The following is a 21,202-nucleotide window of genomic DNA, read 5'->3' on the forward strand; positions in this document are numbered from 1 at the left end:
CTTAGTGGAATTTCCACCTGGACCAAGTGTTTTTTACAGTAAATTCACAAGTAAATCTACACATACTTCAGAGTCCTTATCAAGATTCTACTTTAACTGAATTTCGGATAACATTCTGGAGAGACAGGGATACCTTCTCACACTTAATCATTCCTTACGGAGTCAAGATTATTCAGAGTGTGTGCGCCGGTGGAAATTACTGTAGAATTGTTTATTTCATGGCAGAAAACAATCACTCAGCACTTACTGAGTTCATCCTCTTGGGCCTCACAGATAACCCAGAGCTTCAGTCCATTTTCTTTTGTGTTTTATTGTTGATCTACTTGATTACTGCCTTGGGTAATCTTGGTTTGATTGTGCTGATACAAGTGAGTCCTCAACTTCACACACCCATGTATTTTTTCCTCTGTCATCTGGCTTTTGTGGATTTTTATGGTTCCTCCACCATCACACCAAACACCCTTGTAAACACTTTTCGTAAAATTAAAAGCATATCACTTTATGCATGTGCCACTCAAGTGTGTGGCTTTATCACATTTTCAGTTTGGGAATTATTAATGCTGTCTGTCATGGCTTATGATCGGTATGTGGCCATATGCCACCCTTTACTCTATGCAGTTCTCATGCCTAGGAAACTCTGCATCCAAATGGTCACTAGCTCTTATATTTATGGAGTCCTGGTGGGATTCATACAAGCAGTGGCTACATTTCACATGACTTTCTGTGGCCCTAATGTGATCAACCAGTTCTACTGTGACGATGTTCCCTTGATTGCTCTGGCCTGCTCTGACACAAGAGTCAAAGAGCTGATGTTATTAGCCATTGCAGGCTTCAATGTCTTCTGTTCCCTTATCATTGTCCTCATATCCTATGTGTTCATCGTCTTTGCCATCGTAAGGATGCATTCTGCTGTAGGGAGACAGAAAGCCTTTTCTACCTGCGCCTCTCACCTGTTTTCTATTACTATGTACTATGGGACCCTCACTTTTATGTACCTGCAACCCAAGTCAAGCCACTCACCAGATAAAGACAAATTTGCCTCAGTTTTCTATACTGTGGTGATTCCGATGCTAAACCCATTGATCTACAGCTTGAGGAACTGGGAGGTAAAAAATGCTTGGAGAAAAATTATTGAAAAGATGTATTTGAATAAAAAATAAGAATTGTGTTGTTCCTAAAGATATGCTGGGTATAGATTACAGTTCAGTTCAGTCACTCAGTCATGTCCAACTCTTTGCGAAACCCTGAATCAAAGCACGCCAGGCCTCCCTGTCCATCACCAACTCCTGGAGTTCACCCAAACTCATGTGCATTGAGTTGGTGATGCCATCCAGCCATCTCATCCTCTGTCATCCCTTCTCCTCCTGCCCCCAATCCCTCCCAGCATCAGGGTCTTTTCAAATGTGTCAGCTCTTCGCATGAGGTGGCCGGAGTATTGGAGTTTCAGCTTCAACATCAGTCCTTCCAATGAACACCCAGGACTGATCTCCTTTAGGATGGACGGGTTGGATCTCTTTGTAGTCCAAGGAACTCTCAAGAGTCTCCTCCAACACCACAGTTCAAAAGCATAAATTCTTCTGTACTCAGCTTTCTTTATAGTCCAACTCTCACATCTATACATGACCACTGGAAAAACCATAGCCTTGACTAGACAGAACTTTGTTGGCAAAGTGTCTCTGCTTTTTAATATGCTGTCTAGGTTGGTCATAACTTTCTTTCCAAGGAGTAAGCGTCTTTTAATTTCATGGCTGCAATCACCGTCTGTAATGATTTTTGTAGCCCAAATAAATAAAGTCAGCCACTTATTTGCCATGAAGTGATGGGACCAGATGACATGATCTTAGTTTTCTGAATGTTGAGCATTATGCCAACTTTTTCACTCTCATCTTTCACTTTCATCAAGAGGCTCTTTAGTTCTTCTTCACTTTCTGCCATCAGAGTATAGATTTAGGACATTTTAAATCAAGGCTTGTACAATGATTCAGTATCAATGGGCAGGGGAGCCTTTGTCCTTTGTAATTCAGTTTTCTGATGTCTTATTTCCTCCTTGAAAACAGATATTTCCCTATTTTGACTTACACATAGTAGATATTCATAAATATTTTAATGGTAGAATTCAAAAAAAGAGATAGAAACTATCCATTCTCTTTGAACATAAAATTCTTTGTCAATAGAGATGAAAAATAAAGCACTTTAAAACCATAATTTTGTCTCATTTCTCTCTAATATTGAAGATTTTAGGCTATCTTGAGAGACATGAGCTATACAAATAATATAAACACCGTGTAAATGTTTTCCTCCATGTTGAACCAAAGTTAAATATAATATGTTGCTTGGTGAAAGTGTTTTGGTTTTAAAATGTTCATAAAATGAACTTATTACTATCTTTACAGCATTACATTAATATGGTCGGGCATTTTTTGAAAGGCTTTATTATTTAAAAAAGTTTTATGTTTACAACAAAATTGAGAGGGAGATGCAGAGCTTTGTCTTATAACCCTTCCTGTCACAGATGTATAACTTCCCAGTTATCAACACCACTCACCAAAATGTGCACTTGTTATAATAGATGAATCATCATTGATATATCTTAATAACACAATGTCCATAATTTTCCTTAGGTTTTACTTTATGTATTGTGCATTCTATGATTCTGGTCAAGTGTGTAATGATTTAATCCATCATTGTACTACTGCACAGAGTATTTTCATTGCCCTAAGGATCCTCTGTGCTCTGTCTATTCATCTTGTCTCCACTGCCCTCACCCATGGCAAACATGGATTTTTCTGATCATCTCCGATGTTTTGCCTTTTCCAGAATGTTGTAGAGTTGTAATTATATAGTACGTAGCCTTTTCTGGTTGTCTTTTTTTACTTAGTAAGATGCATTTAAGGTTCCTCTGTGTCTTTTCATAGCTAATAACTCATTTCTTTTAAGTTTTGAATAACGTTCCTTTGTCTGGATGTACCACAGTTTATTTATCCATTCACCTACTGAAGGACATCTTGGTTGCTTCAAAATTTTAACAATTATGAATAAATTAGCCATAAATATCTTTATGCATATTTTTATGTAGATTCATGTTTTCAAATCCTTTGGATAAATTGCTGATTTGTATGGGGAAAAAAATGTGTTTATTTTTGTATGAAACAGCCAAACTCTGCTGGTTGAACATTTTAACATAATCATTTAAGCAATGCCCCTTCTATATTCAGCCTGCACTTTAGCTCCACTGATTACTTTTGGGTGCAGTGACATAAATTTTATGTTGCATAATTACTGAGAAATTAATTGCCTGATCTTTGTTAATTTATATTAATAGCTTGTGCAGTTTCCCACTGGCAGTGACATTATCACTGGACACAGAACTTCTAAATATGCCATATGAATTCCTGTGTTTCATATATATTTTTCCTGTCTCCATTGTGCATGGGTACCCCTAATTTCTTAAGTAAATCTGAGTTGATTACTTTAACTGGCAGACTAAGTCCTTCTTGTCTCCCAGTCTGTTGGTGTGAAATAATCACAGATTCCAATTACTTAAAACACTAATTGAGCTGCTAATACAAATATTTGCCATCTGGGATCCTCATCCTGCAATCCAGAGAGCCTAATGTTATAGGAATAGGAGACATAAAATCAGAAAATTGGTCACAGGATGTAGTGATGAGAAGGGTAATTTTACTAGCATGTCTTTATCTCCAGACCCATGATCCCATGCTCTTAGGGACACTCTAACCTATGTTCTCATTGGTTCATTACCTACAGTGTATCATGGAGGATGGTGCACCAATGCAGCCAAATCTTTTTCTGAGCTGGTGACTTGCCTGTGTTGTCAGGTTGCCATTCATAAGTCCAATCAAGCCAACCGAGTGTTGACAAGAGATAAACGGTTAAGACCATTCATTATATGCCATGGCCATGTCAAACTTTCATTGCTTTAGAGTGAGTGTATTTCTTCTGAGGGAATATTGTATGGCTTATTATTTCAAGAACAAAATGCCCTGTAAACTATAGAAAGATGACACATCCTAGGATAATGGGTCTTGGGAAGAAAAATTCCTTTTCAATCTATTGATTTCAGTGAGGACAAACTGCTGTCCCATCCAACATTGAAGGGATCTGATATAACTGTTGTATCATGTGCCTCTGATTTTTCATAAAAAAAACCCTCAAAAGAGGGGTGCCACACTCAGGACTTGGCACAGGTCTCTGCCTCTAACAGGTTGGGCACTCAACATTGGCAGCAGTAGGAAGGAGCCGTGCTTTTGGTAACTCATGGTCTTCACTCCTGACACTGTGCCTAAGCTGTCCAGGGTGTGCCTGGGGCAGAAGGGAGAAGGGAAGGTGGCGAGTATGCCGTGATGGGTTTTCCAATCCTCATCATTGCAGACCTCTTCTGCAGTAGTTACTCCTTTCTGTTTAGTCACTAAGCCATGTTCTATTCTTTGTGGCCCCACAGACTGGAGCCCACCAGGCCCCTCTGTCCACGGGGTTTCTCAGGCAAGAATACTGGACTGGGTTGTCATTTCCTTCTCTAGGGGCTCTTCCTGATCCAAGGATTAAACTCTTGCTTCCTGCTTAGCAAGCAGATTCTTGACCACTGAGACACCTGGGAAGTTCAGTAACACCTTGGTAGTTAAAAAAAAAATCAGCATGCTTCATGCCTCTTTCACAAGTTCATCTAAAGTCCTCTTTTTCAAAGTGCCATGCTCTTGGATACTTGATATCCTCAGTCCCATAAACAAGTGTCCAGTACTATTTGTCCCTGTCTACGGGTCAGAAAGTGGCCATGATCTTCAGGCCAGTCTCCCCATTTGAAATAGAAGACCATGTTCTACCCACTGAGATAAATGGCTTTCACCACTATCAATCAGGACCACCTCTATTTCCTACATGGTGTAAAAGACCTTCTTTGCACTTGGCTCAAATCTCATTTGTGCGTGTGTGCTCAGTCATGTCAGACTCTGTGACTCCGTGGACTGTAGCCTGCCAGTCTCCTCTGTCATGGAATTTTCCAGTGGGTTGTCATTTTCTACTCCAAGAAATCTTCCCGACCTAGGAACTGAACCCAATCTCTTGCAACTCCTGCATTGGCAGGCAGATTCGCTAACACTTTTGCCACTCCAATGTTATTTGGAACCTCTTTCTTTGAACCCTCTTAAGCTCCAAATTCCAGTTGAACTATTTCAAATCCTGAAAGATGATGCTGTGAAAGTGTTGCATTCAATGTACCAGCAAATTTGGAAAATTCAGCAGTGGCCACAGGACTGGAAAATGTCAGTTTTCATTCCAATCCCAAAGAAAGGCAATCCCAAAGAATGCTCAAACTACCACACAATTGCACTCATCTCACACAATAGTAAAGTAATGCTCAAAATTCTCCAAGCCAGGCTTCAGCAATACATGGACTGTGAACTTCCAGATGTTCAAGCTGGTTTTAGAAAAGGCAGAGGAACCAGAGATCAAATTGCCAACATCTGCTGGATCATCGAAAAAGCAAGAGAGTTCCAGAAAAACATCTATTTCTGCTTTATTGACTATGCAAAAGCCTTCGACTGTGTGGATCACAATAAACTGTGGAAAATTCTGAAAGAGATGAGAATACCAGACCACCTGACACACCTCTTGAGAAACCTGCATGCAGGTCAGGAAGCAACAGTTAGAACTGTACATGGAACAACAGACTGGTTGCAAATAGGAAAACGAGTACGTCAAGGCTGTATATTGTCACCCTGCTTGTTTAACTTACATGCAGAGTACATCATGAGAAATGCTGGGCTGGAGGAAGCACAAGCTGGAATCAAGATTGCCGGGAGAAATATCAATAACCTCAGATATGCAGATGACACCACCCTTATGGCAGAAAGTGAAGAGGAACTAAAAAGCCTCTCGATGAAAGTGAAAGAGGAGGTGAAAACGTTGGCTTAAAGCTCAGCATTCAGAAAACTAAGATCATGGCATCTGGTCCCATCACTTCATGGCAAATAGGTGGGGAAAGAGTAGAAGCAATGTCAGACTTTATTTTCTGGGCTCCAAATCACTGCAGATGGTGATCGCAGCCATGAAATTAAAAGATGCTTACTCCTTGGAAGGAAAGTTATGACCAACCTAGACAGTATATTAAAAAGCAGAGACATTACTTTGCCAACATAAGTCCTTCTAGTCAAGGCTATGGTTTTTCCACTGGTCATGTATGGATGTGAGAGTTAGACTGTGAAGAAAGCTGAGTGCTGAAAAATTCATGCTTTTGAACTGTGGTGTTGGAGAAGACTCTTGAGAGTCCCTTGGACTGCAAGGAGATCCAACCAGTCCATCCTAAAGGAGATCAGTCCTGGGTGTTCATTGAAAGGACTGATGCTGAAGGTTAAACTCCAATACTTTGGCCAACTCATGAGAAGAGTTGACTGATTGGAAAAGACCCTGGTGCTGGGAGGGATTGGGGGCAGGAGGAGAAGGGGACAACAGAGGATGAGATGGTTGTATGGCATCACCAACTCTATGGACATGAGTTTGAGTAAGCTCTGGGAGTTGGTGATGGACATGGAGGCCTGGTGTGCTGCAATTCATGGGGTCACAAAGAGTCGGACATGACTGAGCGACTGAACTGAACTGAAGCTCCAAATATTATTTGGGACCTCCTAATTTGGAACCCTTAGCTTATTAAACTGTAGCATGGACTGTGTGGGGGTCTGTGTGGCAGAGACAGGAAATATGAAATCTGCATCCCTTGTTCATATAATTTGTTACTAACATCTCAACCTAATTTAACCAGGTTGTAAACAAATGACTTCCATTTGATGGATTATTATTGGGTTGGACCGAAATTTGAGTTGGTGGATCCTGTAATATCCAGCACAGAATAAGCATCAGATGCTAAGTGTTTACTTGTTGTCCTCATCATCTGGCACTGTTTCTACTAGGGTGCACTAGAACAGAGAAAACATTTAATTTCTTCATCGGAAGAACTGGCTTTTCTCCAAGGTCTGTGCAGTAATGCTGATTTCAGTTTTCCAGAGACTCAAACATCATTCTTTTCCAACACAGATATTTCCAATATCTTTGGATTACTTGCAGAAGCTACTCTTTTTGAGATTAAATCAAATCTGGTAGTCTTTTGAAATATCCAGCATGTAGTTCAGAGCTATTGTCCCTGTGACCTGCTTTATTCAACAGAATGCTTAAAAGTGTACACCTTCTAAGGCTAGAACCTTTTTCCAGAGAAATTTTAAATGTTTGAACTCAACCACCATGATTTCATTGGAAGCCCAAGCCAGACACTCATCACATGGACCACATCCAACTGTCTGCTTCATCAAATATAATATCAGCCATGTGACTGAGGTCTTCATGGACCACACAGCCAGCCTACTGCCCAGCTGACACCACAATGTGGAGAGAGATTGTCCTTAGCACACAGGATTATGAGAGATAATAAATCATTTTTGCTGCAAGACCCTAAAACTTGGGTTTTTTTTCAAAAATCAATTAGATGAAGCAATAGTGATCATAGAATGGATTGCAAAAAACTTTGAAGTGAAATTAACTCTAATAAGAAATCTGGAAGATAGACTTTATGATCTTGACAGAAAGAAAATGTTTAAAATATTTTCCTAAAATAATTGAGGAGTGTATTTTAGACACTCATAGCCTTGTTCATGCTGATAGATCTCCTTTCAACTTTCTTGAATTTCTACCAAGCTTCTAAGAAAAACCACAAAGTTAAATCATTATAGATTGGTTAGAAATAAAATGCAAACAAATATGATGACTTCTGTACAATTTATGTTTAAGGTTCTTTGTCATTTATGCTTTTATTCTACTAGAAAAAAATGGTGTTATAAAAATCATAACAACTTCCTCAGATAAAATATCCACATTTAATAATAATTGTTCTTTCTTTCTTTGTAATAAGCATTGTCTATAAATTTTCTATCTGTATGTCTTTCTATTTATCACTCTATACATGTGTGGAATGAGGAGAATTTGCTATAGAGTTTAAAGAAAAGAAGTGCTCATTTCTCTCTGATTTGCATGCCTTTAAGTGCTTTCCATTAGACTTCAGGAAAAAATAAAGTTAATTTTAAATTATTTTCTTCTTTGAACAGAATGTTCAAACAACAATTTTCTGAGACTGAATTAAATGTACCTCCAAGCTTCTAAACTCATGGCTTAATTATTATTTCCTTACAACCCAATAGACAATTGAGTGGGTTGGAGATCTAGGGCTGGATCTTTGGTGCAGTATAAACTATAACTTGTTAGCCTTGCAAAGTCCAACAGCAAAGTTAACTCATTGCTTTAATGTGCACTGACTTCTTATAAAATTAAAAATTTAATAAAGCTCATGTGCATGTGTGCATGCTAAGTCACTTCAACTGTGTCTGACTCTTTGCAACCCTGTGGACTATAGCCCACCAGGCTCCTCTGTCCAAGGGATTTTTCAGGCTAGAATACTGAAGTGGGTTACCATGTCTTCCTACAGGGTATCTTCCCAACCTAGGGTTTGAACTCCTGTCTTTCATGTCTCCTGCATCACCAGGAGAATTCTTTACGACTAGTGCCCCTGCAAACCCCAATAAAGCTCATACTAAAGTATAAAAAGTAAATAAAAGCAGTTAAACATTTCTGAGTTATTTTCCCACATGTTAAAATAATCTTTGCTGGTAATTATTAATGTTTTATTTTACTTAGATTCAGCATAATGATCAGAAATTTCAAGTCATCAGTCCCTGTCTGTTAAGCAAACTGAGTCCCAAAAGATTAACCATAATGATTGTTTATGCTTGTGAGACATCATTACATTGTTTTGTTCAGAAATTGCTTAAAATTATGCAACACAGGGAACACATTCTGGAGGGACCAAGAAATAATAGAAACTATACTCACTACAGTTAAGTAATGTTAAATTTTGTTGATGTTCACAGAGTTTGCCACAAGGTATATTGGACGCCTTTTTGGTTTCATTGTGAGTTGCTCAAAGGCAGCAGGCAGTGAGGAAAAATCAAGGTAACTGAAGGAGTAGAAAAGGGTTTAGGGTAACACAAAACTTGCATTTATTTGTTCCATTATTCTACTAGTATATTTGGAGTTTCTAAACAGTGCTAGCTCCTACAAGGTTTGGGGGAGATGGAAAAATAACCATCTGTTTTTTCAAAAATTTGATATTTAGATTATTTTACAAAGTAATTAACAGGTGAATGAATTGTTAGGCGTAACCCTTGAGAAGTAATGAAACACCTCTAGCAAGAAGTGAAATCTCACCTGAGATCTGACAGATACACAGAAAGATAAAGCCAACTAGACTGTAAAGACAGAAGGAAGAGTTTCTGCTTCAAGTATGTACAAAATTCATGGTCACATTTGAGAAACTGACAGTATCATGATGGCTGAAGTCTGGGAATTAAGTGAAAAATGTCACAGAAGTGAGACCAGTGTGAAAGGAAGGGGTTCCTTATCAAAGGTTAAGTTAGCCAAACTTTTGTACTATATCCTATGTCAATAGGAAATAGTAAGCTATGATTTGCATGTTAGAAAGTACACTCTAGTCACAATGAACAGAGAAAGGATGGATAAGATAAATGTTTGGACAATAATACGGTAAGTCGTGATAGAGGCCTCAATTACAAGTAAACAGGTTTGAAAAAAAAAGGTTAAATAATTAGTGTGTTCGTATCTAATTTTTATCAGTGGAGTTTAGAAAGATATATGTAATACATTTTCTTGGCTTTGTGCCTGAGTAACTGGCTGGAAGATGACACCACTCACTGAGTTAGAAAATGCATGCTTCAAAGCAGATGAAAAATATAGGATGGATTTTGAATTGCTGAATTCTCTTTTGAGCATGCCATATTTAGGTATTTTGGAAATACCTAAATGAAGTTGTCTGGGAATCTCTTGAAAATATACCTGGAGATCAGAGGCAAAATCTGGCCTAGAAATTTAGACTTTTGCAACACAAAAGTGACAACCATCCCCAGAACATGTGATGAGAGCTCCACAAGAGTGTGCAAAAAATGACACAAGATGGCTTAGAAACAAAACATAAAGTAATGCTTTAATTAAACAGAGAGTGGAGCCACCAAAAAGAGCAAAAGTGGACGGAAAGATGGGATTCTTATGATTTGCAAACCAAACCAAACCAAACCAAAACAATGGTTTTCATGAAAACTAATGTCAATAATATCTGGGGCTACAGAGACAACATAAAAGAAATTTCCATTGCCTAAGGGAAGAAGGAGATTGTTGGTGAACTTGGAATTAGTAATTGTATTACAATTATGATGAGAACAATTTCAGAATACAAGTTGATATATAAATGCTAAAGATGAAGCAAATGACTTTCCAGGATGTTTAGTACTGAAAGAATGAAGAGGAGAGGGGTTGATGGATAGAGGACAAGGAAAAGAAGTCACAGGTCATTAGTAATGATTTCAGCATGTATCTTGTTTTTAAACTGATGGGGAATATCAAATAAATTAGTAGAGGATGAACATATAAGATGAACAAAACAGCTTGGGAACCAAAATATAAGTTTATATGTTAGAAATAGAAATTTGTATGTTGTGAATAACCATTTGTGGCAATTGATCACAGAGTCTAAGCTGTTTAGGGTGAGCATTGAATAAAGAAGCCGACAGTAGGTAAAGGATACTTAGGGTTAAAGTGATTGAGTGGATACATAAAAGTTGTAGTGTCATAACTGATGTGAAAGGAAAGTTCAGAAAGTTGTGGTCATAAGATAAGTTTTTGATTTTGGAAAGCTACTACTTTATCAATTGTCACATAAAATAAGCTTCAAAATGGAATCACAGGAGTAGGATGCTCAAGTGGAATAGCAGTGGGGTCGCTGATTCCAAGATCAAGGATCTAAGAAGCCAAGGTATGACATAAGTGGTGTTCATGACACTGATGGCAAATTTGTGGAAGATAAACAATATGGCATCAATACCAGAGCCTTCAGTGAATAAGAGGGAGTGATCTGGATGCATATGTGTTGACAGTGAATATGGGGATAAGCCTCTAAGCATCAGGGAAGTGTACCTGAATGCAAGACATAGCAAAAAACAGGAAAGAGGGTTCCAACATGAACATGCCTTATTTCACCTGCAAGATTTAACATATGTGGATAGTTTCAAATGGAACAGCCTTTGGAAACCTGGAGAGAAATACATTTTCAAGGATGATCCAAGTTTCAGTTTAAAGAGAGGAAACTAAAATGACTGAAGATATTTATGAGTTTGGTAACATCAGAGCAAGAGTTACACAGACACCAACATATCAGAGAAATATAAGTACCAGAAAAATTAAGAGCCAGGAAAGGTAATGATCTGAGAGCACAAGTCAATGAGGCAATGAAAAAAGACCTCACCTTAAAATATTGCAAAAAGAATAACCTGCAGTCATTGGTATGGTGGGATTGCAGTCACTTCTTTTGAGAATAAGCCTAAATCTGAATACTATTAATACTAATGGAATGAAAAACCATGTGTGTGTGCTCAGTCATGTCTGACTCATGGATTGTAGCCAGCCAGGCTCCTCTGTCCATGGGGTATTCCAGGTAAGATACTGGAGTGAGTTAGCATTTCCTCCTCCAGGGGATCTTACGACCCACGGATCCAACACTTGCATCCCACATCTCCTGCATTGGCAGGAGGATTCTTTGCTACTGTGCTGCCGAGAGGGAAGCACATTTTAAGAGCTAAAATTTACTCACTTAGCACATACTGCATGAAAGGCACTATTTCAAGCACTTAAGGTGGACAGACTTAGATATCGCCTTTCCAAAATTTTCTGATTAATGGGGAAATTCTTGCCTGCCTCTATGAAAAGAGTTCATTTCTATTAACTATGAATTGAGGTCAGGAAGTCCAGAACTAGTTCACGAGCTATTTTGCTTCACCCCACACTAATCATGAAACAGGAAGAGGGTTTAAGATCTCACTCTCAGTTTCCATATCTGAAAATGAAGACGATAGCTTATCACCAGTTGATAGGGTTGATGGAAAGATGATCTGAGATGAAGTAGTAGAAAAATTTTAAAAATCAAACTGTTTCTTTTAACAAGCCAGAAACCGGTTTTTAGTTCTACAAAATTATCTTGATTTTTTTCTTCTCCTGTTCTGCATTTAGATGTTAGGAGCCACTTGATAAATATGTTTTCTGAATTATTTTAATGTATTTTTTAATCATCCCATGCATATTTCCAAAAAAGCAAAACTATCTATGTTTCTAAGGGTTTTTCTCCCTTTAATTCCCAAATATTACATAGTAATTGAAAGAAAACTAGAAGTCATAGTAAGAGAACAAAATAAAATAAAAATTGTCCTGAACAGTTGATATAGAGATGGTCAGAATTTAAAATTACCTTTCATACTACCCCTTCTGAAATTATTTTTTAAATTTATTGTTTTCTGTTAATTAACAATTTCAAAGAATCAGCACATTTGTTTAAAGTATTTCAATAATTAAAAAAAATTTGTGCTCAAATAGCTCTGTCTTTATTTTCTTTTATTAAAAATAGATAAGAAATTATTCAATTATGTTAGATTTTAAATAAAATGCCATCTTTCTATCTTTCCAAACCCACAGAATCTCATACTTTGGAAATTCTGCAGAGAACAAATCACTTCATTCTGAAACCAGAATTTGCATGGAGAGTCTCCTTTGAATGTGTCCAACATAAGATCAGGGTGGATCAGAATCAGTTCCCAACATCTGCTTGATTATCTCTAAGGGAGACAAGAATACTCAGACTGTGTGCTCTAGGGGTTTTATTGTTAGAAAAAAAAAAATTAAATCTCTACTATGGCAAAAGGCAATTATTCTGCAGTGTCTGAGTTTATCCTCTTGGGACTCACAGATAATCCAGAACTTCAAGCCACTCTCTTTGGTGTATTCCTAGTAATCTATTTAGCTAGTGTCCTGGGTAATCTTGGTTTGATTGTACTAATACAAGTCAGCCCGCAGCTTCACACACCCATGTATTTTTTTCTCAGCCATCTGGCTTTTATTGATTTTTCTTTACTTCATCTGTCACCCCAAACACCTTGGTGAATTTTCTGTGTGAAGTTAAAAGTATAACATTTTATGCATGTGCCATTCAGGTGTGCTGCTTCATCACATTTGTAGTTTGTGAACAGTATTTGCTTTCTATCATGGCCTATGATAGGTATGTTGCCATTTGCAAACCTTTACTGTATGCCATCCTCATGCCTAAAAAACTCTGCAATCGGATCATTGCTAGCACACATGTTTATGGATTCATTGTGGGTCTTGCACAGACAGTCGCAACATTCCTCTTGTCTTTCTGTGGCTCCAATAGGGTCAACCACTTCTATCGTGATGACGTTCCATTGGTCATGCTGGCTTGCTCTGACACTCAAGTCAAAGAGCTGATGCTGTTAACCACTGCTGCGTTCAACACCCTTTGCTCTCTACTGAGTGATCATTTCTTATGTCTTCATCCTCTTTGCCATTCTGAGGATCCGTTCTGCTGAAGGAAGGCAAAAAGCCTTTTCTACCTGTGTTTCCCATCTCACCTCCATCACCATATTTTATGCAACAATCATTTTTATGTACCTCCTGCCCAATTCAAGCCATTCTCTGAACACAGATAAATTTGCTTCAGTATTCTACGTGGTAGTGATTCCCATGTTAAACCCATTGATCTATAGCTTGAGGAATCAGGAAGTAAAGAATGCACTGAAGAGAATTATAGAAAAGTTCCATTTGACTATCAAATAACTGAAAAACCAAGGACAGGGAGGAATCAGAGGACTTGGAGTTGTGGCTTATCTAGAGTCAAAATGCTGATAAATGATAGAGCCCAATTCCTCACTTCCAGTGTTCATATTTACTCAATATGTCTTACCTACTCTGTCATTCTTTGTGATTTACACGTGAAAGGCACTTTGTAAATTTTGATGTGTTAAATTGTAGAAGGAGAAAGGGACAGACAAAAGGAAAGACAGAGAAACAGAGATACAGATATCTTAACCTGTTTGAAAAGACATCTTTATAATTAAAGAAATGGAACATCGGGCATAGTGACTATCTGAATTCTGTGTCATATGGGTCATACTAAGATAGACCAACATTTGGTATCTTATATTTCAAGTTTGCTGCATAGATAATCTGGAAAATAAGGCAAAGTTTATTTATTTATTTTTTCCATTTATTTTTATTAGTTGGAGGCTAATTCCTTTATACTATTGTAGTGGTTTTTGCCATACATTGACATGAATCAGCCATGGATTTACATGTGTTCCCCATCCCGATCCCCCCTCCCACCTCCCTCCCCATCCCATCCCTCTGGGTCTTCCCAGTGCACCAGCCCTAAGCACTTGTCTCATGCATCCAACCAGGGCTGGTGATCTGTTTCACCCTTGATAGTCTACTTGTTTCAATGCTAGTCTCTCAGAACATCCCACCCTCGCCTTCTCCCACAGGGTCCAAAAGTCTGTTCTATACATCTGTGTCTCTTTTTCTGTTTTGCATACAGGGTTATCGTTACCATCTTTTTAAATTTCATATATATGCGTTAGTATACTGTATTGGTCTTTATCTTTCTGGCTTACTTCACTCTGTATAATGGGCTCCAGTTTCATCCATCTCATTAGAACTGATTCAAATGAAGTCTTTTTAATGGCTGAGTAATATTCCATGGTGTATATGTACCACAGCTTCCTTATCCATTCATCTGCTGATGGGCTTCTAGGTTGCTTAAGGCAAAGTTTAATAGCAAGATTTTTTTCCCCAACACTCAGAATGCTCTTCCTAACACTCCTCTTCTTGCATTCAGCTCAAAGAGTAACACCAGCAGAGTTGCCTTGACATTGAACCCGTGGTGACCCCGATCCTGACACCATGTCAGTTTAGTTCACTGGACCTCTTTCCTGCCGTATAACTCCTTGCTTGTTCTGTATCAGTTGCGATTAGGAACATGGACTCTTCCTTCACACAGTTTGGCTAACAATTTTAGTTTTTCCAAGTAATAACTATTATCTTGGGTAAATTATTATATTTCACATCTCTTTTTCTTGGTTTCTTCATCTACAATAGTAATAGTTCCTTTGTCCTGGACTGATTGTGAAGATTAAATAAGATTATGACTATAAAAAGCTTACATAGTTAGTAGTACATGCCAAGCACTTCATGAACACTGACTATTACACCTAATTAGTAACATAATTTTCAGCATTGTTATTGCATGCATAGCCCTTTTAGAAAGAGTTCGCAATGTGATTTGCTTTATTTTAAAATCAACAAAATGAAAATATAAAAGCTAACTAGTTATTGTATTGTCATCATTAAAACAATTTCATTCCTTTTCATTTTTGTTTCAAATTGATATAAATGACTTTTTTAAACTGTGCATATTTAAAGTGCTCAATTTGATAAGTTTTGAAACATCACCACAGTGAAAATGCTGAATGAGTTTGTCCCTTCCCCCGAGGATCCTCCTCCACTGACCCTGGGCAGCCACCAATCTGGATCCTGTCAGTATGGATTGCTTTGCGATTTTTACATGCATGCTTTATGCTAAGCTGCTTCAGTCGTGTCTAACTGCTTATTTACTACAGTTTTATATAAATGGAATCAACAATACAAACTCTTTAAGACAAAGAAAGTTCATATCTCAGAAGAGCAAACAGCTTCATGTTGAACATTTGGCATAATTATTCTCTGAAAGTGCATTGCCCACGCCACTGGGATGCCGTGCAGCGCCCACACTACTGAGCTTTCTAAGGCCATTCTACCTCCCATGCATGCGTGCATGCTGTCAATTCAGTCATGTCTTTGTGACCCCATGGACTGTAGCCCACCAGGCTCCTCTGTCCATGGGATTTTCCAGGCAAGAATACTGGAGTGGGGTACCATGCCATCCTCCAGGGGATCTTCCTGATCCAGGGATGGAAGAGGGGCCCTGGCTTCTCCTGCATTGGCAGGCAGGTTGTTTACCACCAGCACAAACTGGGAAGCCCATCCTACCTCCCACTGCCCCTAAATTTCATCACAACTGCTTTTATTAATTGTGCTGGGGTATAGTTGCTTTGTAATATCGCGTTAGTTTCCTGCCATGCAGCAAAGTGAATTAGTTACACATACACATATGCCCACTCTTTATCCGATTCACTTCCCATCTGGGGACCACAGAGCACTGAGGAGAGGGCCCTGTGCCCTACGGCAGGTTCTCCCCAGGCATCTGTTTTACACGCAAGAGTGTGCGTGGGTCAGTCCCCACCTCCCAATGCACTCATGTATCTTTCCTCCCTTGGCAATCATGTTTCTTTCCTATTTCTGTAATTCCATTTGTGTTTTGCAAACAAGTTCATCTGTACCATTTTTGTAGATTCCACATAAGGGATATGATACATCTGTCATTCTCTTTCTGACTTACTTCACTCACTTTGACAGTCTCCAGGTCCATCCCTGTTGCTGTTTAATAGCATTGCTTCATTCTTTTTTATGGCTAATATTCCATTGTGCATATGTACCACATCCTCTTTATCCCTTCCTCTGCTGATGGACATTTAAGTTGCTTCCATGTCCAGGCTATTGCAAATTGTGCTGCAATTCACACTGGGGTGCATGTATTCTTAGAAGCTATAGTTTTCTTCAGATATACGTCCAGGTGGGCTTCCTCAGTAACTCAGCTGGTAAAGTTGCCCAGGAGACCTGGTTTCGATCCTTGGGTGGGGAAGATCACCGGAAGGAGGGAACAGCAACCCACCCCATGTGCTTGCCTGGAGAACCACCACAGACAGAGGAGCCGGGTGGGTCACAGTCCACAGCAAAGAATCGGATGTGAATGAGCAATTAGGCACACACCTGGCAGCTGCAGTTTTATTTACTTTAAGGAAATTCCATTCTGTTCTCCACAGAGCTTATGCCCACTCACATCCCCACCGGCAGCATAGGAGGCTTCTTTCTTCTCCATACCCTCTCTAGCATGCATTGCCTGTAGATATTTTGAAGATGGATAGACATTTCTCCAAAGAAGACATATAGATAGTAAAGAAAAAAAAAAAAAACAAAAAAAACAAAAAACTCAATATCACTAATTGTTAGTGAAATGCAAATCAAAACTATAGTTGGGGGTAACAATGACAACCCACTCAAGTATGCTTTGCCTGGAGAATTCCATGGACAGAAGAGTCTGGCAGGCTACAGTTCGTGGGGTCTTAAAGAGTTGGACACGACTAAGTGACACTCACTCACTCACTTACCTAACTGGCCATTTTAAACTTATTTTTGAATAGTCATTTTAAATTTAGTTTTTCTTTGGTTTGTGAGCATATTCGAAACTGAATTTTTTTGATTCTTCCATCCCTGCTATTAAAATAAACAGATTTTCCTGAAACAAAATTTAAGCTATTTTTGTTACATTTAGTAAGGATTGCATTAATAAAATATTAATTTATTTAGTTCCAAACTTTTCAAAGTTAAAACAGAGATAAAACCAGTTGAATCTCCTGTGTGTCTGGTGCTGGATGAAACTCTTTAAATGGATGGTATCAGCTAATTTTTATAACACTCTACTGAGACGGGTATTTAAAAAATAAAAAAGTCCAAAACAGTTTATGTAGATCTTTAATAAGCATGTGGCTAGTGACGAGAGAAAAAAATGAATTTAATTTTGTTAAAACAGATTTTTAGTGACTATTTTAAACATTTTTAATTATGGCATCAGAGAAGATTCTCAAGAGTCCCTTGGGCTGCAGGGCAATCAAACCAGTCAATCCAAAAGAAATATCAGTCCTGAATATTCACTGGAAGGACTGATGCTGAAGCTGAAGCTCCAATACTTTGTCCACCTGATGCAAAGAGACGACACATTGAAAAGACCCTGATGCCGGGAAAGTTTGAGGGCAGGAGGAGAGGCGGAATAGAGAGGATGAGATGGTTGGATGGCATCACCAACTTGATGGCCATGAGTTTAGTAAGCTCCAGGAGTTGGTGATGGACAGGGAAGCCTGGCATGCTGCAGTCTATGGAGTCACAAAGAGTTGGACAGGACTGAGCGACTGAACTGAACTGCTTTTGAACATTGATCCAAATTCATTTAAAAACTAAATTTAAATTATTTGCTTAATTAGAAAAATAATTTGAAAGATAGATGAGCCCGAATCTGGCACAATGAATGAATCTTTCATGGGTTCACATACTCTGGAAAAGAAAATGGAGGGAAAAGTGACCACACTTGGGGCAAAAGCTCTTTTCCTTTATCATTTCTTTGCCTTCCAGTGATGTCAATTTCAGAAGTTTCTGAGAATATTCCATCATCTCCCAAAAGCTAGATTCTTAATAGTTTCTAAAAGGTCTAACCATATTTCACTTCTACACTAAGGTGTTACTTGGTCCCTTTGCTATTACATAACTGCTTTGGCTTAGAAAATAAGGAAAGGATTTTAACAGCTCTGAGGTACAAGTTTTTCATGTAATTTGAGATATTCAGGAGAAATGAACTCTAATGGTCCTCAGCCTGGGTTATTACCTATATAATTAAATAGCAACATCTATGCTTAATTTAATTATCTAAAAACCAAATTAAGTGACAAGAAGGTCTGAGGGAAAAATCAGTCTATAAATATATAATCACTAATGGTTTTTCTTCATAGATAACACTGTAATGTTACTATGAAGCAGTCAAACTATATTAAAACATGGGCTTCTCTGAACTAATATGTAAATAAAATATATAACTGAGGGAATATGAGGTACTTATAGGTAAGCAACAAATAATTAAACTCATCAGAATATTTACATTCTAAACATATTCTTGAAAATGTAGTACTTCTATAACAATTTATTTTGTTAAATTAATAAATCATACTTTCAAAAAAATTTAACTTCATATGTTTTCTACTTATCACTTTCAAAAGGGTAAAATGGGTTAAAGCTCACTTTCTTTATTTTGTAAATCCTGATTTTCACATTGCTAAACTTAAACGCATATGACTTATTTCTTAGCATTGGTAAAAGGATTAAATGAGTTGATAAAATTCAAAATTAGGCTAAGCAATAGCAAGCCCTTAATAAATGTCAGGTATTTTTCTTCTTTTTCTTTGTTGCTAGTAAATAAATTGTATAAGTGAGTGATGATCTTTGTTTAAATATATCACATAAAAATAAGTTGTAAAGAAAGTGTGCTGTCCTTTTTAAAATAATTCAATTGTCACTCAAGAAACTGGAAAGAATTGAGAGGAGCCTGCTTTCTATACCAAAGGGTTTGTTTTCTTCCTCAGATTAGGGTAATTTTCTGCCTTTTAAAAAATATATATACAAATATATTATTTTTGAAATTATTTCCATTATAAGTTACTAAAAGATATTGAGTATAGTTCCCTGCTACACAGTAAACCTTTGGTGCATGTCTATTTTTTAATTAGAAATTCAACATTCTATTCAGATTAAGTCAAACAAGTAGAATCAAATGTCATAAATGTTTTAGTTAGGCAAAAATTCATAATTTTTCTAAAATACATATATTATATATATTATTTATATAAGTGTATACAAAAGCTTTTCTATTACATTTGATAAAGGTTTAAGAAAGAACATCAAAAAAAAAAAAGAAGAGATGGAGAAATTGGAAAACATAAACTAAATGAAATGGGAGACTGATTATGAAATAGAAAAAGTGAAACAAACTAGGTAAAAGTAAGAGATCATCATATAGTCCAGTTGTTTTTAAACATGATTGCTCAATAGAAACATATCTGGAGCTATGAAAAAAAAATACCTGTATACAATTACTTCTTCAAATACATTTTCTGCCCCATCTCTCTCTTCTCTTTCAGGTACCCCTTTAATATAAATCTTATTATACTTGATATTGACATGAACACTGATTCCCTCTCATGCATGTGTATATATATTTTAATTTCAGTTATTGTATTAAGTTTTGTTGGTTCTTTCTTATATTTTCTGTCTCTGTTGATGTTTCTCACTGAATCTCTCCATTCATTTTCTGAGTTTGGTGAGCCTCCTTTGATCATTTCTTTGAACTCTTTATCAGGAAAACACTTATCTAAAGACCATTTCATTAGGGTTTGTTCTGGGGTTTTAGTTTGCTCTTTTGTTTGGAACTCACTCCTTTGTCTCCTCATTATGTTTGACTTTTGATTTCTGTTTCTACTAATCAAACAAAACATCTACCTCTCCTTGTCTTGAAGGAGTATCTCTGTGTGGATGCATCTCTTGTGTCTGCTGCTTGTAACTGGTGACTTTGGCAGGTTGACTCCAGCTAGAGTAAGTGCAGGCCTGCGATAGACCTGGAGAAGTGCTGCTCCTAAGACTGCATAAGAATGTGGATTTTTATATTTTGTTTGAGGGAATGATGTTTCACAGTACAGTTTTAAAGATCGCACAGAATTGTATGTGTCTGTTTAGGAAGAAGATGAGTAACATAACTATTGATTATATGTGAATTTCTTCTTGAGTTTCCCTGAGAAAGATCAGGATTACTTTAAGAAATAACTGCTAATAGTAAGGGATTAAAATTCTGTAGACATGAAAACTCCAGTTAGTGTTTCAACATTGCTATTGTAAATAATTATTGGATGCAAAAAGGTAAAGTGAAACTCCAAAAGAGCAGGGTTCCTCAACTGAGGCATTAAGATTCTTTAGGTTTGAACTTCTTTACCTGTGAAACAGAAACTTCCTATGTTGTTTATATGTGTTTTGCATGTGATATGTGAGAATATATGTGAATACCCATCATATAAATAGGTACTCACAAGGCATAGTGCAGTGAATAGAAGCACCATGTTCTCTGTCAAACCTGATTTAAAAATCTGAGAATTCATTCAAGTCACAGGGTTCCAAACACACCTCATGGCAACAAACATGGGTTCCTTACAAATTAAGTGCAGAAGAGGAAATAATTCCCTTGTACAATACACCTCAAGGCTTCCCTATTGGCTCAGGGATAAAGAATTTAGCTGCCAATGCAGGAGACTCTGATTGGGATGATCCCCTGGAGAAGGAAATGGCAACCCACTCCAGTATTCTTACCTGGAAAATGCTATGGACAGAGGAGCCTGGTGGGCTAGAGTTCACAGGGTCAAAAATAGTCAGACATGACTTAGCAACTAAACAACAACAACATTACAAACCCCAAACTGTATTTTATGTAATGACTGTGACTACCAAAATCACCTTCCAAAATGGTAAAATGATAATATTAGGTCAGTAA

The 21,202-nt window shown here is 37.6% G+C and overlaps 2 protein-coding genes across 2 annotated transcripts; both read left to right on the forward strand.

Annotated features, from left to right (window-relative positions):
* Positions 1-218: 218 nt before the first annotated feature.
* LOC110144572 (olfactory receptor 5AL1-like) lies at positions 219-1,160 on the forward strand. The gene has a single exon (XM_020904513.2). The coding sequence runs from the start codon at positions 219-221 to the stop codon at positions 1,158-1,160; it is 942 nt and encodes a 313-aa protein (XP_020760172.2).
* An 11,647-nt stretch (positions 1,161-12,807) lies between these two features.
* Positions 12,808-13,746, forward strand: LOC110149740 (olfactory receptor 5AL1-like). The gene is given in 3 exon segments (XM_020912315.2): positions 12,808-13,018; positions 13,021-13,441; positions 13,443-13,746. Coding segments are annotated over 3 exon segments (936 nt in total).
* Positions 13,747-21,202: the final 7,456 nt, after the last annotated feature.

This window comes from Odocoileus virginianus, chromosome 10 (assembly GCF_023699985.2).
Source record: "Odocoileus virginianus isolate 20LAN1187 ecotype Illinois chromosome 10, Ovbor_1.2, whole genome shotgun sequence".
In the NCBI taxonomy this organism is placed as follows: Eukaryota; Metazoa; Chordata; class Mammalia; order Artiodactyla; family Cervidae; genus Odocoileus; species Odocoileus virginianus.

Coding starts and splice junctions, on each gene's coding strand:
- LOC110144572 (XM_020904513.2), top strand. CDS start 219: ATGGCAGAAAACAATCACTCAGCACTTACTGAGTTCATCCTCTTGGGC.